This window comes from Malurus melanocephalus, unplaced genomic scaffold (assembly GCF_030028575.1).
Source record: "Malurus melanocephalus ecotype Western Australia unplaced genomic scaffold, MMel_1.1 scaffold_0, whole genome shotgun sequence".
NCBI classification, from domain to species: domain Eukaryota; kingdom Metazoa; phylum Chordata; class Aves; order Passeriformes; family Maluridae; genus Malurus; species Malurus melanocephalus.
In genome coordinates this window covers 5531407-5547055 of record NW_026623232.1, presented here as the reverse complement: position 1 = coordinate 5547055, position 15649 = coordinate 5531407, and the positions used below count along the sequence as shown (strand labels likewise).

General features: G+C 40.6%; 1 protein-coding gene across 1 annotated transcript in view; it reads right to left on the bottom strand.

Annotated features, from left to right (window-relative positions):
* Nucleotides 1-15649, bottom strand: part of TTLL5 (tubulin tyrosine ligase like 5) — a 128106-nt gene that overhangs the window by 10335 nt on the left and 102122 nt on the right. Inside the window, exons 32-33 of the mRNA XM_057376020.1 lie at nucleotides 12393-12613; nucleotides 5429-5514 (exon numbers count right to left, since the gene is read on the bottom strand). Of these exons, the coding sequence (XP_057232003.1) occupies nucleotides 5429-5514; nucleotides 12393-12613 (307 nt within the window). The remainder of the gene's footprint in view (nucleotides 1-5428; nucleotides 5515-12392; nucleotides 12614-15649) is intronic.

The following is a 15649-nucleotide window of genomic DNA, read 5'->3' as shown; positions in this document are numbered from 1 at the left end:
AACTGATTCTTTGCCCTCCCAAAAAGGGAGGAACAACAGTAGGATTCAACTCAAGCTCCACTGCTTTCCAAAATATGGTAAAAGGGACGAATTCTGTGTTTCAATTATCCTTTCTCTGTGTGGAGACAGCACTACAGAGAGATAGTGACAGAACTGCTGCTGACAAAGGCTATATGAAGGGTGAGAGGAGCACTAGAAAAGTTTGATGCAAAGAGCTGGATATCACACTGGAGAGTTCCCTCTTCAACGAACCACCCAGAGCTTCTCCAGATCCAGCCAGACAGGTGGTTCTGAAAGGATTTATGTGGAAGAGCTCATCATGACTCCATTCCTAAACTAGGATTTGTAATGAGGTGACATCAAAAGTTGCTCTTCTGTGCCAACAGATATCTTATGCCTGAGTAGTTAAAGTAGTCTCAGGTAGAGGTTACTCGAGGTGCCAATTTGAAGGTCATCTTTTAAAGTGAAGAACATTTGTGCAGTCAGTCATAGCAACAACAGAGAGAACCAGGAGGGTGGCAAATGAAGACTGGAATTAACAGGATTAGTGAGAGGGAGGAGGCGTACCAGCAATGTGCAGTGAAGAAACCTGAGCGATTTCTTTTCCCAGCTGCTCCTGATGAAGGATTTGGACAGTGTGGTGAGACCAGCTGAAATCATAGTCAAGGTTCCTCTTGGGAATGTGGTAACAACATAAAAATAAATACATTGGTGCTCAACAATCTACTGCTTTCCRAGGCTGCAGGAAACCTGGCAAAAGCCGAGGAAGCCTGGACAAGGCTGGGCAGCTGGGAATTCCACCCTACTGTAACAAATGGCTGGAAGTCTGACACAGGCCATGCACAGTGGTAACAGTACATATTACATCCCATCCCCACCCTTTATGCTCCAAGAGAGTTGTGAGATTCTGGCTGATAAAAGAATCTCCAAATTCCACACTTTTTTTTTTGTTTGTTTACATCTGGCAAGCAATATGAAGTGACTTATATGTCTCATGTTTATATGGTTGATGTGTTAACTTGCCCTTTTTTTTTCCTGGACCGGGACAATTTTGAAGCTTGTACTCTTGCATACTTGCTAAAAGAATCTGAAGAGGCTGCATTTCAAGAATAATGTTCAAGCAGTGGGTAGACAACAGCCAGTCAAGACTTAGCACCTCCAATGCTAACTCTAATTTCAGRTCTCAAATAACAAGATGTATAATAATATGATCTTGCTTTGAAGGTCCGTGCAATAATCTTGGATATCAAAAACTTGAGCAATACAGTCTACTTGTAGATTTTCTGTAAAATGAAAAACATCTGGAGCACACTAGATGGTGAGAAGTACGAGTACGAAAGTACTCCTTACTTCACTAGTATACAAGCAGGCTCCATTCACTGCTCCATACTGGACCACACTGCTTGTACATTCACATTTGGATGGCATTTGGACACGGCTCTCCACCTTAGCTTAAAGAAGGAAATCACTAAAAAATGAAGGATAGCAGCCTGCCTTGTAGATGGATTAGATCCAAACCATTTTATTAATCCCCACATTCTTCAACAAGTCTCTTGGCAGTTCATGATCCAGTTTTAAGCCTTTACAGATGATAATACACTTTAACTCAAAGAGTTGCATACTTTCAGGACTTTGCATTCATGCAGATATGGGGACCAGGTGAATTTCCACAATAAACAGATAACTGTTCATCACCCTACAACTAAGCTCAGATACTCACCTGGGAATCATGGGAAATAAAAACAAGTCTGTATCAACCAGCTCAAGAAATTTCATCCTAGTTTCAGACTGGGTTTTGACACTCACCTTCTGTATCAAGTATTCTCAAGAGAACTAACATATAAATAAATTAGTTTTGGACTCATATTTTCAACCACACTAGGTAGAGATCCAAGATTTTGCATGAATTAGTGGTCTTCACTGCCATCAAATTTTAAATGTATATTATTAATTTTTATCTCCCCTAATTCTAACCTTTTTTTTCTCCTCTCAGCAGACACAGCTTGTTCAAAAGCTAAATTCTGGTGRAAAAATGACATCTTTTTAACCTAGACCTTCACTTTCTTGGGAAAACAAATTCACACACTATTTACCTAATACCACTAAAGAGGAATRGAAAATAAACCAAAAAAATATAGCAAAATGTCTCCATACACCTTACAATCTTAAAATATACAGTAAAACAAAAATGACCAGCCTGACCATCATCTGAACTCAAGCACAGCCTCCACATACCAAAGATATCCTCCTAAGGACAACCTGGACCTGTACAACCAGCCACAGTACTTASCTTAGCTGTTACTCAGCAAACTATAGTCTGAAGAAGATTTTGAAAAGAGAACTGTTCCTTAATTCAAAATCACCCTGTTTCATTAACARTAATTTAATTGCTAAATTCCATGAAACAGGAAATAATCAATGCAGTGCTGAGGGACCCTTTAAAGTAACACAGAAGAAAACAGGCAGTGTGAAAATGGCTGTATTTTCAGAAACCCACTAGTGGCTGGGTGTTTAACTTCAATGAAAAATCAGGTCACAAGCATTTTGAATGCTCCCTAGAGGTAGTAATTCTCAGTATTTCTTTATTAGAATAAATCAAATTTGTTAATTTTAATTAGAGATTTTACTGATTTTTTAAAATCTGTTAAACTTTCACAGATTTTGKTAAGAGCCTGTCTGTTTAGATACTACAAATAACCCCCAATTGCTATCTTGCAAATTTAGCTTCCTGTCTGTATAGTCATGAGGCTCTCAGCCTTCTCTTTCATTACACTAGTGACAGACAGCTCACACAACTTCTGCCTCCCTATGAAAACAGGATGAGGCTACTTTCATTGTAGTAGTGGCTTGTTTCAGAATCCTTAGCTATTCTGCAGAAATGCTGACTTTTCACTTTTATTTCAGGCATCTGCTCTCAAGAGCCAGAGTCCACTGCACAACAGTGTCTACAACCACTATTCTGCAGCTGCAGCACTAACCACTAGTGAACTGTCTTCTGGGCAATCTAGTTAAAAGCTTCCACACTGCCTGGCTGACTCTTCCATTGAGCATCATCCTGGCTTGAGGTAAGATCAGCTGACACCTTTATGCTGCTTCTCCAGAGAGCCCTGTGACTGTTCTCAGATAGGGTGTTAGAGGAGAAGGCCTATTCAAGTTTCTCAGATGATTTTGAACATTTATGTGTGTTTATACAGAGGTTCTGCCTGATTGCTCTTTTATCTCTGCAGTTTTTCATAGCCTTCTATCTTTAAATGCTTGCAGTTTATTCTGTGATTTGCTTTATGGCGTGTGTGTCCAACCTCACTAGTTGGTGTCTAGGAAACTAAATACATGTGAAACAATAACCCCAAGTAAACTCCTGCTGAAGGGAAATTGGGGCCTTAGTGTAAGCAACCAATGGAGAGAGTGAAGAAGAAAAACAGCTGTTCCTGCAGCAAGGACCAGAGTAGTTTCTGAGACACACAAACTGGGCACAACAGCCTCTGACGCATACCAGTGGCTTGGTGCAAAGYTGAAGAAAATATCATTCCCCAGTTTCCAAGAACAAACATTTTGCTCTAATTAGCTTAATCACCGCAATATTTAGCACTGTTCTTGGAGCTATGCACCTCTTTTAGAAACAAGGAAGCTTTGAGTGACCCACCCACCCACCATCATTCTACTAGCTACCCCTAGCCAAACCTGGGCTTTACCTAAGCCCTGATACTCTTAGTTAAACAGCAGGCTAACCCTTTGTTTCAGCTTCAGAGAGGGTAGTTTAGCACAGTACAGCTAGCCCAGTTCTACAGAAAGAAATATGAGCTCAAGTTCTCAATTCTCACTGGGTTACAAGTATTCACAGAGAAGTGACTACCCTGAACTTTACAGTTGTTATCTAGACTGTATTATTCCTTCAGCTCTGGCTGTTGCATTCCATCATTAATACTATCAAGCATCCTCATGCATGTGCTGCATACATATTCACAGAAATGGGGAAGGATAGCAAAATGCTCCCTACAGTTATCATGGACACACATAACAACAGTACCCAGAGGAGATGGAGAGATTTCCTTGGAGAGGTTAAAATTACTGGGTGGCAACTGTGACAGTGCTCTTGAAAATGTGAAAAAAAGGCATMATTCAGCATACAAACACATTCATGTAAATCTGCTCAACAATCCAGTTTGGTCAATATATTGAGAACTTAATTTTTACATTTACTTTTAAAATTATCTGTAACATTGCTTTATATATTGTACTATAAACTTGCATTATACAGTAARCAAAAATTTTTGCTTCAGCTATACATACACCACTGGACTGACATAATTTTATTTATTTTGATAATACTATTATATGCCAGAGTGCACTTTCATGTTCCAATGTACCACAGGGTGTTTTATATTGACTATGGCTAATCACCCTGTAAAATTTCTGGTAGGATAACTGGAGWTTTTGGCAAGTGGTAAAGTGTGGGAGGCAGTTTGGAACTGTACGTTAAGTGCATTAGCGGAATGTTTGTGCTAGAGGATCAGCAAAAAAACCACTGACATTAATAATGGAAATGTCATCTTTTAAATTTCAGAGATAAATATCCAAGAGATGAACTGGATATTCACCCTTACACAAACTTTTCTTTCAGCCTCTGAAAACACAGAGATCACTGCATTAGTGACACTCAAGCCATGTTTTCATGGTTTCACTGCAAAAAGGTCAGCAACATAATTTTTCAAAGCATTCTGGAACATAATCAGTCCACATATTCCATTATAGCACTATCATAAATTACGGTGAGCCATGGGTAGGATGAGTTWATCAAGGCTATGCTCTACCTGCCAATACGTCTGCATCAATGAAAAATTGATCAGGTCTTCATTTGATGAGAACTTAACAGCAGATAAACTTGTTTGAATTGATTAGCCACTAGAGAACGATTAAGATTTGATTCTGTAAGTCTCAAAGATTTTCTATCRGATACTTCCACTGTTACTGATTGACTTCACTATGCAGCTGATACACAAGTCTAAACTATGTCGTTCTAAACTAAGAGGCTTTTCTACAAGACCAAAGAAAAATTTAAAGAATGTCCTGGCCCTTTATTACAGGCCAAGCTTAAACAACAGAACATCCTGAGCCAAAGTCTGAAGCAAAAAGGAGCCATTTTAGCCAAGGTGCTTTTTTTTTTTTTTTACCCCAGCCATATTTTAAGGGGTCTTCTAACTCTAAGAAACTCAGCCTTTGCTCCCTTCTGTTTAGTCTTTTTAATCCCAAGGGTTATAAATTCCCTGCACAGCTGAACCCAGACTGTTACCTAGAAACCACTACATGCAGAGGAGGCAGCTGTGTTTCTTCTTACTGAGAAGGTTTTTTCCCTGCCAGTTCTTGAAAAAGAGGAAAGCATCCCAGCATGCCCACCCCCACTTTCATGGTCTTWGGCATTGTCACTCACCTGTGGAATATGTCCCTGGCTCACAGGATGCAGTACTGTGAAGACTGTTCTGGAATCCATTCAGCTGCTTTTCAGTAGAGGTCACCCTTAGAGGTAAAACCATAAAATTAGACAGAGATAAGAAGTGACAYAGCAAGGAAGAAGAGAAGTCTCAAACAAAAAATTCCCCTACTTTACATAATCTGACTGGGATTGTAACCATGAAGCTGTGTCTGAACATGGTATGAAAAAGGCAGTGACAGCAACTGACTCCAAAAATGCAGAGCAAGACAGATAAACAGTCAAGCCACCAAGAAAACTTTGATGTGACTAAAACACTTAATTATCTCATATGCCTTGGAAACTGATTCTGAAGAATAAAGAAGATACTAAATTGTATTGGACCACCAACATACATCTCCTCTAGTGATGTTATGGTCATTTTAGTCCAATGATTTGAACTAGAGTGATTAAGCAACTGCACAGAAATGTACATGCTGTCAAAACATGCTAAATTAAAGAGTTCATTTAGCCAAGATTTCTCACTTATCTTGGAAACTGAGACATATGGGATGCATCTAATTTCCAGTAGTCCAGTATCTGCCATTCCTCAAGCAGATACCTTATGCAAGTCCTCTTGCACTGATCTCAGCAAACTGAGTTACAGCAAAACTATATTCTGTAGACAACAACTGCACATACTTTAACTTACAAAGATGCATTAYGAAACTGAAACCATGTTCTCCTACATAAAAACTGTGTCTATTCACCATGGAAGGGCAAGCTACACAGCTGCAAGCATCTATTCTGTCCTTAAAAATCTATACAATTATCCATCTGTTCTGTGTTTGTCCTCCCCTGCCTTATTCCTCCTTGCTTTTCTTCCTTCCTGCCCAACTCAATTCTGATCACTCCAGACTTCTGTGTGTACGCTCATCCCTGCCAGAGTCCTTCTTCACTCACTGAGCTCTGCAATGTTACAGTTGCTTTTCCCCAGAATAGCACCATAATCTCCAATCCCCATAAGATGCCCTGACAACTAATGGACACAGACACACATGTGCAGTTTCTATCATTTTATCTGAAATCTTTTGCTTTCAGATTTCAAGGTCAGCACGTTGTCAGTAACCCAGGTGTTCCTGACAGCTAAAAGGTCTGTGAGGGACTCCTGAATTTTATCTCAGCTGTATTTCAGTGAAATAAATTGGAGTCCACAAACGAAGGGAGAGGGATACAGATACATTTGCATACCACAACCCCTTCCTTCAGTCAGCATTAACTGGAAGTGCTCTTGTCAAATGAGGTGCCTGTTTCTATGTTTATTGTCTCTTGGAGAGAATTTTGGATCTGTACTTATGGTTTCTTTTGTGCTGACATTGCATGGTCCTTCTGGAAGCCGAGAATACAGGATCTTTATGCTTCTTAGAGGTTCCATGCTCRTAATTAGCTAGTCCACTTTGTTAACACAGCATGACTGACAGCTCACCCTTCTGTAGCTAGAAAGCAAGTCTAATAAATGAAAAAAGGAATCAAGAATGTCAACAAGTAGAACAACAAAAAAAGCAAAACAAGGAACAGTCACACTTCTACCTTATTGTTCAGAGAAGTTCTTTCTACAGACTTGCCCTTCTCTGCCTACCCACAATGCACCTTAATTCTTGCCATTTCAACGGTCACTTCATTCTGACAGCTCATTCYCAGCTCTGCTCCTGGGATCTCCCACCAGGCTAAGATCACTCCCTCACACTCTCACTGCTGTCCTCATAGAAGTTTCAGTGCCAGGACATATTCACTGTTTAAATTGAGTAATCCCTTTCCACTTTCTTCCTCCTTGGGTTGGCTGAAATCCTACTGCCTTTTCTCATTTTCCTACTTTTAATGCCTKTTGTTTTTGCTTCCACTTCTCCAATGCAATCCACTGTCATATCCTCCATTTCAATACTACCATGAACACGGTTTCAACCATCCCCTCCATTCAAGTATCTGTCTTTGCCCTTTTCTATGTCTTTTACTGCTAACTCCTCCTCGAAACTGCTACTGGCTTCCTTAATTTAGGTACTAAGCCAGCCCTAAGCCACCCAGTTTTGGATTGCACATTTCGTTCCACAGGTGAAAGATAAATACTTTTTACAATGAATTTGGAATACCTTCATTTTAACAACCTATGGCTGGAATGTTACAGATGGAAATTAAATGTCCAGTGGAACCAGACAGAACACCAACATACTCGCATCACAAAGCCCAGGTTTGACAAGAGGACAGCAATAGATGTAAAGATGGAGAGCCAGGGAGGCTTGTTCCTCTTTGTTGTTCTTGGACGGGATATCCCTGCATGCATATCTGTATGCATGATCTAAGGCTAGCCAAGGGCTACGAGCTACAGGTCTAGTGAGCCCAGCTGTGTCAGGGTGTAAATCAAGGCATGTCACTCAGATGCGCTGCTTTTACTGCCAAAAACGTCCAAGGGTGAGGCAGCCTGATTAACCCAGATATTGAGGAGCTGAAAAAACAAGCGTTCTGCAGTACAGCAGTAGCAAAACAGTCAAAGGGGTTCCAGTAACTGTTCCATGTTTGCTCTGCTGCCTGTCCTCTTTTCAGTGGGCACTCAGGTTACATGTGTGATGTATCCTGCTTATGTAACACAGTTCACGCTTGGGCAAGACAGGATACAAAAACAGAACCAGTGTTTTACTGGGCTCGCTCTGTGATCATCATCTACTTTTGCCACATTTGCTAGGCTTGGCCAGCCCATCCTAGAAAAGYTGGCTACTTCTGTGTCCAGTTGCAGACAGGAGTCCTCCCCATTCTGGGACGGATTTCCTGAATCCTGGAGAAATATACCCCCTCTACCCTATTTCTGTACTAGTTAAAATAGAGAAGAACTTCGGCTCTTCTACTGCTGGCAACAAGGAAGAACAATGTAGAAAGATTTTTGTGCTGTGGTAGTGGGACTTTAAGGGAATATTTGTTTCAAAAGGCTTCCTGAATAGAGTTGTTATGACATTGACAGAGATGTGCAGTACAAGAAATTAAGCCATGCTGATCAATATCCCCAATAGTTTGTAATGCTCCCATCTGCTGCTGGTAAATTTGGTGATCTTCTTGGTCTCTGTCTGATTACATCTTGAACTATATGCTCCTTTTCTCTACCTAGCATTTCCCCTCTTTATATACAGTGGTCTAATATTGACAGATCAATTTTTCTGAGATCTTTTCTTTGACTGATGGTTCTGCTCACAAGTTGTTCAAAGCCTTGCTCTTCTTGATGCTGTTACAGTTAGAGAGAAGGTTTCTGAAAAGTTACTATGTGAATGACAGCACAGAAATGTTTATTTATTACGACTTAATAATTTCTAAAAGCAGAAAGATTTTTCATCTATCACCTGTACCAGTTCACTCTGGTGAACAGCTCAGCTAATATATTCTTCTACTTTGCATGCTGTCATCTGTAATGTGAAGATTCCACACACCAAATACTACTTCCAGGGACATCTGCTTCATTCCACGGCTTATGAATACTGTATCTGTGATCTCTATCCCAAAATACCAGCAGGTCTGCTATCAGCAGGTCTTTTCATGGTTCACAGAYCTGTCAATAGGAGTGGCAACATGACCAGTGGGAAAGACCCAGTCTGACTCTTGGAAAGAGAAAAGAGCTTATTGTGTTACCTGTTCAAAAGCTATCTTGCTRTTAGTGATACAAGCAAATTTAATCAAATGGAGCCCCAATTTAATCTATGGAGCCCCACGAGACCATGTTATGGGACTATATTTCAACATAGAGCTGCATATTAAACCATTTCTCCCAGTCRGTCATTTTCCACACCTTAATACGGGCCCCAGTTTTCCACTCTGTTAGTTTAAGCACAAGGAGTCTTCTTTGGACACAATCCATTATAAAGTCAACCTACCACCTTTTACAAAAATAATAGAAGCCAGGAGCTGAAAAGACAGCTGAATTGTCTGGCTGTTCCATTAGTTTTTCCTTTATGTTTCAACAGGGAAGTGTCGAAGTGACTAGATATTTTTTGAATTAGCCAGTAATGTTCATCTTTAGCATCTCATTATGTTTGTAGTTGAGTTTTCTACTTTTAAATAGTTTTCTCCTATTCTGGGAGCCACGCGTGCTGGCTGGGAGAGAATTGGTAATGTATGCAAGGAAGAGATAAGTCAAAGAGACAAAGTTGATTTTAATTTTGTCATCACAGTTCTGTCCCTGGTGAAATGCTAGAAACAACTTTAAAAAGATGATCTTCATTAACACRTGAAACAAAAGCCAGGCAGTGCAAGAGCAAACAGAAATAAGTCCTGGCTTACTGAAATGTATGTGGGGAGAAAAAGAGACATGAAAGCTTTAACAACAGAATGGGATTAGTTTCAGTGAGTCTTGTGGAAATAATACATAGCCCTGACATCCTCTTTGAGGAAGGAGATGAGCCAAGAAGTATTAGGGGGTGAAAGAGGGCAGCAAATCAAAAGTGACCTGTCAGACAAATGAAGCAGCCAAAAGGATGTTATGAAGAGGGATGTTTGCCATGTCATAACCTAAGGATATGGCGGTCCCACACTGGAAAAGTATAATTTTGGGTGCCACAGTTCAAGCACTTGGACAAACTGAAGAAAATTCAGTAAATTCAAGACAGTTAAGGACTTGGCAGATAAAACTACTATCTGAGGTTAACAAAACCTCAGCAAGTCTAAGCAAATTTACTCCAAGAAGTAAAAGGGTATTCAAAAGATGGAAAGTATTTACATGAGAAAGTGTTTAGGRTTCAGGAAGAAGGGAACAAGGTACAACAGGCTGAAACAAAGGAAATACTCAGATAGCATGTCAGGAGAAACTAGCTGATAAAAAGGTTTCTAGATTCTTAAATAGACTTTTATAGCACATAGTAAAGTTACTAYCACTGGACTTTTCTGAAAGCAGACTACATATTGTGTCTGAGAATACTTTGTACAAAATTATCAGGGACTGTAGAAAACAGGCTGGAACATGCAAGACATCTTTTTCTTCTGTGGTCTGTATTCCTTTGACACAGAGGCTTCTCTCCATTAACTCCCCTCTGTAGATGTGTATCTGGTCTTTTCCTGACAACAACGAATGGATTAAATTAGTCTGAGACATAGCAGTTTTTAAACGATCAGCTCTCAGTATGCTGGAAATATAGCTAGGCACTGCTGTTTTCCATGTAAGTGAAAAAATGTTACTGCAGGATCCCATGAATGGCAAGAATGGGTTTGGAGCCTTGTGCTGGAGACTGAAAGGCAACTTGGAAAATATTTCCGGAGTGGCTCTTTGCAGCTTTCAATAGTTGGATTAGTTTTCTGAAATTCTGAAGAAATCTTTTGCTTTTTTTCCCCCTTCTGTGCATTTTTGGTGCTGAACTTTTTCCGGTTTTCCCACACTCCTGCCTGTCACAGAGCAGAAACCACAAAAATGCAGCGAAGTAAAGTCTGTCCAAGGAGCTGCAATTCCATCTCACAAGGATAAACATTTCCTTTGCCAAGAAGTGAGCACAGCACACCGGCATCTTCAAATACACATCCCTGCTGCCCAGAGAAACCCACTGACACAGCTTGTCACCTGCACTAACAAAAGCCACTCAACATAAAAGAAATCAGATAGCAAACCTCTCAGAATATACCTGCCAGACCTGATGCTCACATCTGCATTTGCTGAGTTGACAAATATACTAACGTCTTGTTTTCTTTTAAAATAGTTTTTGGGGATTAATTCTGTGTGCTATCTCTTAAGACAGCAAGAGTACAGACAGGAAATACACAAATTTCCCCAAAGCAGTTTTGTCCAAGTTCCTTAAACACGTCTTGCAGTTCCAGATTTGATTCACACACACTGACTGCATCTTCATAAGGTGTCTTTCATTAGTAATCTAAATCTAAAACTTCTCTCTTTAAACAGGAAGTGAAAACAGAATCAGGAAACGTCACAGGAGCTTGCTCTGAAAGCTTTACGACTCTTCTGGCTGTAGAGTAAATACAAGGAGGAAGTTATGAAAGCAGTTTTTCAGGATCAAACAAGTCTGAGGATATATGAGGAAAAACCTGATGAAGGATTTCGACTAAAGCAGTTCTGCCATTTTAGAGGAGATAAAGAGGGAGCTGAGGAACCTGAAAACCCAGAAGTCTTGCTCACATTTTCTCATAATGCACAAAAGAGAAGACATACCAAGAAATTGAAAGGAAGGAAACTTACAATTAGTAAGCAACCCTTCATGGTGAATATTTTTGGTTTTTTTCAAAGGTAACACATGTCAAATCCATCTACTTACCTTAAATAGCTAGCACTAGATAACTRAAAGCTTACTAAAAATTAAAAGAAGATTTTTACAGCTAATAAGAAAAGCTATCATTACATCAAGCACAATATAAACATTTCAAATCAAATAAACATTTGTGCTTGAAGGCCTACATGCAACACTGTGTGTTAAATTTATGGGAAAACTTGGCTCAAGGGCAGATTATCTTGTTAAAGGTACTGGATTGCTTTGTTGCTTTGTTTTGGCTTTTTTTTGGCACTCTCTTATAACCCACCAGATTCTAGCTCCCCATCAAAGATCAGAGGGAGTGACTCAAGTGCCTAAACATAGATGTACCATAATTGTTGCTCTCAAGTTATTTGAGACATCTGCACTAGACTGACAGATACAACACAAATTCTTCAGAAGACCAGTACTCATCTGGAACAGCAGCTGAAGGTCAGATGGAATAGCCCTGGGCATCTAAAATGCCACTAGCAACCTGTATTATGATGTTAAAGTTACCTTCCATACAATTGTGAAACACAACTGCAATATAGTACAACATTTATTTTGGTACATACACCTCAGGTTCTTCTGAGATTTATCCGGGACAGCACAGCCAAAACCATCTGCCAGGGTGAGATGCAGACAGTTTCTTCTCCAATATTCATTTTCAAGGGAACCAGTGCCAACTCCCTATTATGGATGGAAGAGATAAAACTTACTTGGAAATCCTCTGGGCTGCAGCCTTTCTGATCACTGCCTGTCTGTGGTTTGTTGGAGGCTTTGGAACCAGCTGAGGAGGTGTACTCTGGGATGGCATCACTTTGTGCAAACTKGCTGCCTTCTGGATACTAGAAGTGGCACTTGATGTCTTGTGGGCATCAGAGCCAGCTGGCATAGGTATATGACTGGTGCTGGATTGAGAGTAGTTAGCAAAGACAGCCTGGGTGAAAAAAGGAAAAAAAATCCCATAGTAACTGTTGATTACCTCTGTGAACATTGCTGAGAATGCTGACAGAGGTGGGTGACATTTTTGGAGGGATAATATCTGCCTGGTGAAGGCAACCCCAGGGCTCCACACGTAAAAAGAAGAGTTCAGTTGTTAAGTCAGTGAAGTAGTTTTTAGAGCTGAATTTTATGCTCTTGGAAGCCGGGACTAGCTTCTAGGAAGGCAGACAACCTCACTACTGCCATAGAATTATACAATTCTGGATTAAAAAACAAGGGCTCCAATCCTCAATCTAATTGCAGTGGGCTTCCATCCACAAAGAAGTAAAGCTTTTGTTACATTGAATTTCTGCATTATCTTGTTAAATTATTCTTTATGGGGGAGGTGGGATTGAGACACAGTTCTAGGAAACRAAAAGGTTATGGGGAAGATGATACAATGCCACTTATTTGGTCTAACTCCGTAGGTGCTTGTAATAATAGAAAAGTTCTAGGGCACCTTCTTCTGAAAAAGTAACTTCATATCCACCACTGACAAAAAGGAAATCCCCAAAAATATCAGGGAACAGAAAATATTTCCATTCCTGTAAGATGTGGGAGAGAAAGCATGTTGGAGATTTAACAGAGGGAACAAAAGGATCTGCATGTTATGAGACAYTGGAGAACTGAGCAGGGGACTGGCAAAGCAGGGAGTGGGGAATGTCTCCCTTATGGGAGCTCTGCAGACTGCTAAACCGTTTTCAGAAAGGAGCAACCTGCTGGGAGTTGTGCTTTGTCTTTCCTCGAAGTYAGATTCCCAGCACAGAGGCAATACCACAACACTGTAATTCAGCATCTAGAGGTCAGTGATAGGAGATGAGGGGAAGAGCTGAGCCCTCAGTGTGACCCTGGAGCAGTGCCCTTCACTGAGTTTGTCCTCAGTTTCTCCTCTGGTGGAAAATACACAAAGCCACAGTGAGTGGGCTCCAGGCTCCAGAGAAAACCACAGTCTGAGAGCTGGCTGAGTCTCAGCACACAGACAGGAAAAGCCCCTCTCCCCCGCAATTCTCTGGCAAATGGCAGAGCAGTGGTGTGTGGGAAGGCGTTTCTGACAGGCAGAGCTCTAGGGAGAAAAGGAAGTGCAGGAGCCAAAACAGGCCTGTTTCCTAACTAGAGCTCACTGACAAGACGCCCTTGAGCTCCCAATCCTTCTTAACCTCTCCCTTCCCTGAAGCTCTAGCTTGATTGCAGCTTCCAGATTTTGAATTAAGAAGCTAGTACAAGTGTGGAAGTCTGGAAAACAGCAGTCACGCTCCACCTCTCCCCAGAAAAGCAAACTAAAATGGAACTTGATTTAGTCTTTTGCATATTAGAGCCTGACACATTGTAGGTTGGGATGGAGACCCTCAAGACACTGCACCCACTTCTTATTCAGCAGTGACATTTCATCATGAAATGATATTCTGCATCTATCCTCTAAGTTCTTTAGATATTATRTATTTTTCCTGTAAGTTTTTTCTTGTTACTAAAACCACTAAGAACCTGGAGTCCACAAAGCATAAAGTCATAACCCTTCCCCTGTGTTAATATGCACTGGCAAGGAGGTCCGTGACTGAGGACACAGCAAGCATGGATACTCTAACAGAGTCTGCTCAGCAAAAACTGACTGAAACCCGCCTAAAGAAAGGTCATGGATGTTATTCTTGGGGGTTACAAACTTCCAAAAAGGCCTTTGTCTCCACACTGTGCTAAGATTCTGGCTGTCTTCCAGGCAAGGATGGGAAGACTGGAAGCTGACACAGACCATGGCTTCTGGAGTCAGCTACAAGTATCCTGCCCGGCTGTGAACTCCTTGGGGACAGGGCAGGAAATCAGGAGAASCTACTATGCAAATAAAGAGGACAGCCCGGGAGAGCAGAGTCTAACCACACAAAGGAAGAGTTTGGAAGAATTTTCAGAACCTCCAAAAAATAGGAGACAGACCTCCTCACTCTGGATTCTGAGGGTCTAGGGAGAACAGAAGCCTAGACAAACCCTGACAGATGCAGTCCTGAAGCAGATAGCACCCTATAATTATTACTGCTTCAAGTGAAAAATTTTCAATTACAGTTCCCAGGCTGGCAGATTTAACTTGATYTTGAGGAGATATTTGCTACCCTAACAAGTCTCTAGGGCTACAAATCTGAAAAATACTAAAAAAGCTATAAGATCTTTTAGCTAAAATTCCCATAACATATTAGTGAGTTAATTCTTGTGCACAATTTTCTGGGGAGGTGGGACAGCATTAACCCTGTCTTGCCCATGAAGAAAGCACTGAACGAGAAAGTGCCACAGACTGAAGCAGTATCTCCTTGCTTCTACATCTACAGCATGAACCCCATACACTAGGTATTATCTGTACAAAAAAAGAGTACTTTTTAATTAGAAAATCTCAATATGTACAGCTTGTCAGTAAGGAAAACGAACATCTAAGAGTATTAGTTAGGAGCAGCTACGCTTGGGCTGTTAGTGATTAAAAGCAGAGAGGTAGTGTAGTGCTTTGAAGAAAAGCAGATATATTAATGATCTTCAAAAACAGAAAGAATGTTCCTGGCACTTACCATCCCTGTATCTAACACCCATCCCTAGCACAGTAATGGAACAAATGTTGCAAGCAAAAACATGTTCTTCTCTGTGTGACCAGAGAAGGTAAWGAAGCTCATTTCCTGTGAATCTGTCTTACAGTATCTAATATAAAGCATACCCAAATTATGCCTCCCTTCATGGGTCTGGGCATTCTTGTGTTGATTTTGTGCTGCCTAATTAGGAGTGGTCTCATGCTGCAGCCTTTTCTTAATGGGAACAGTAGTTGAATCCCCTTCCCAGATATGCAGCTCTTGATTTTAATGAAATTTGTATGAAACACAGCTTTGAGATTTCTATCCCACAGTCATTCACATTGAATTGGATCAGCAAGTCTGAAGAAGATGAGATACTCAGCAGTGCATGAGAACTGACAGACAGATGCACACACACATGTATTGCGTAAAGATCTGTGCAGCTAGTTCCAAAT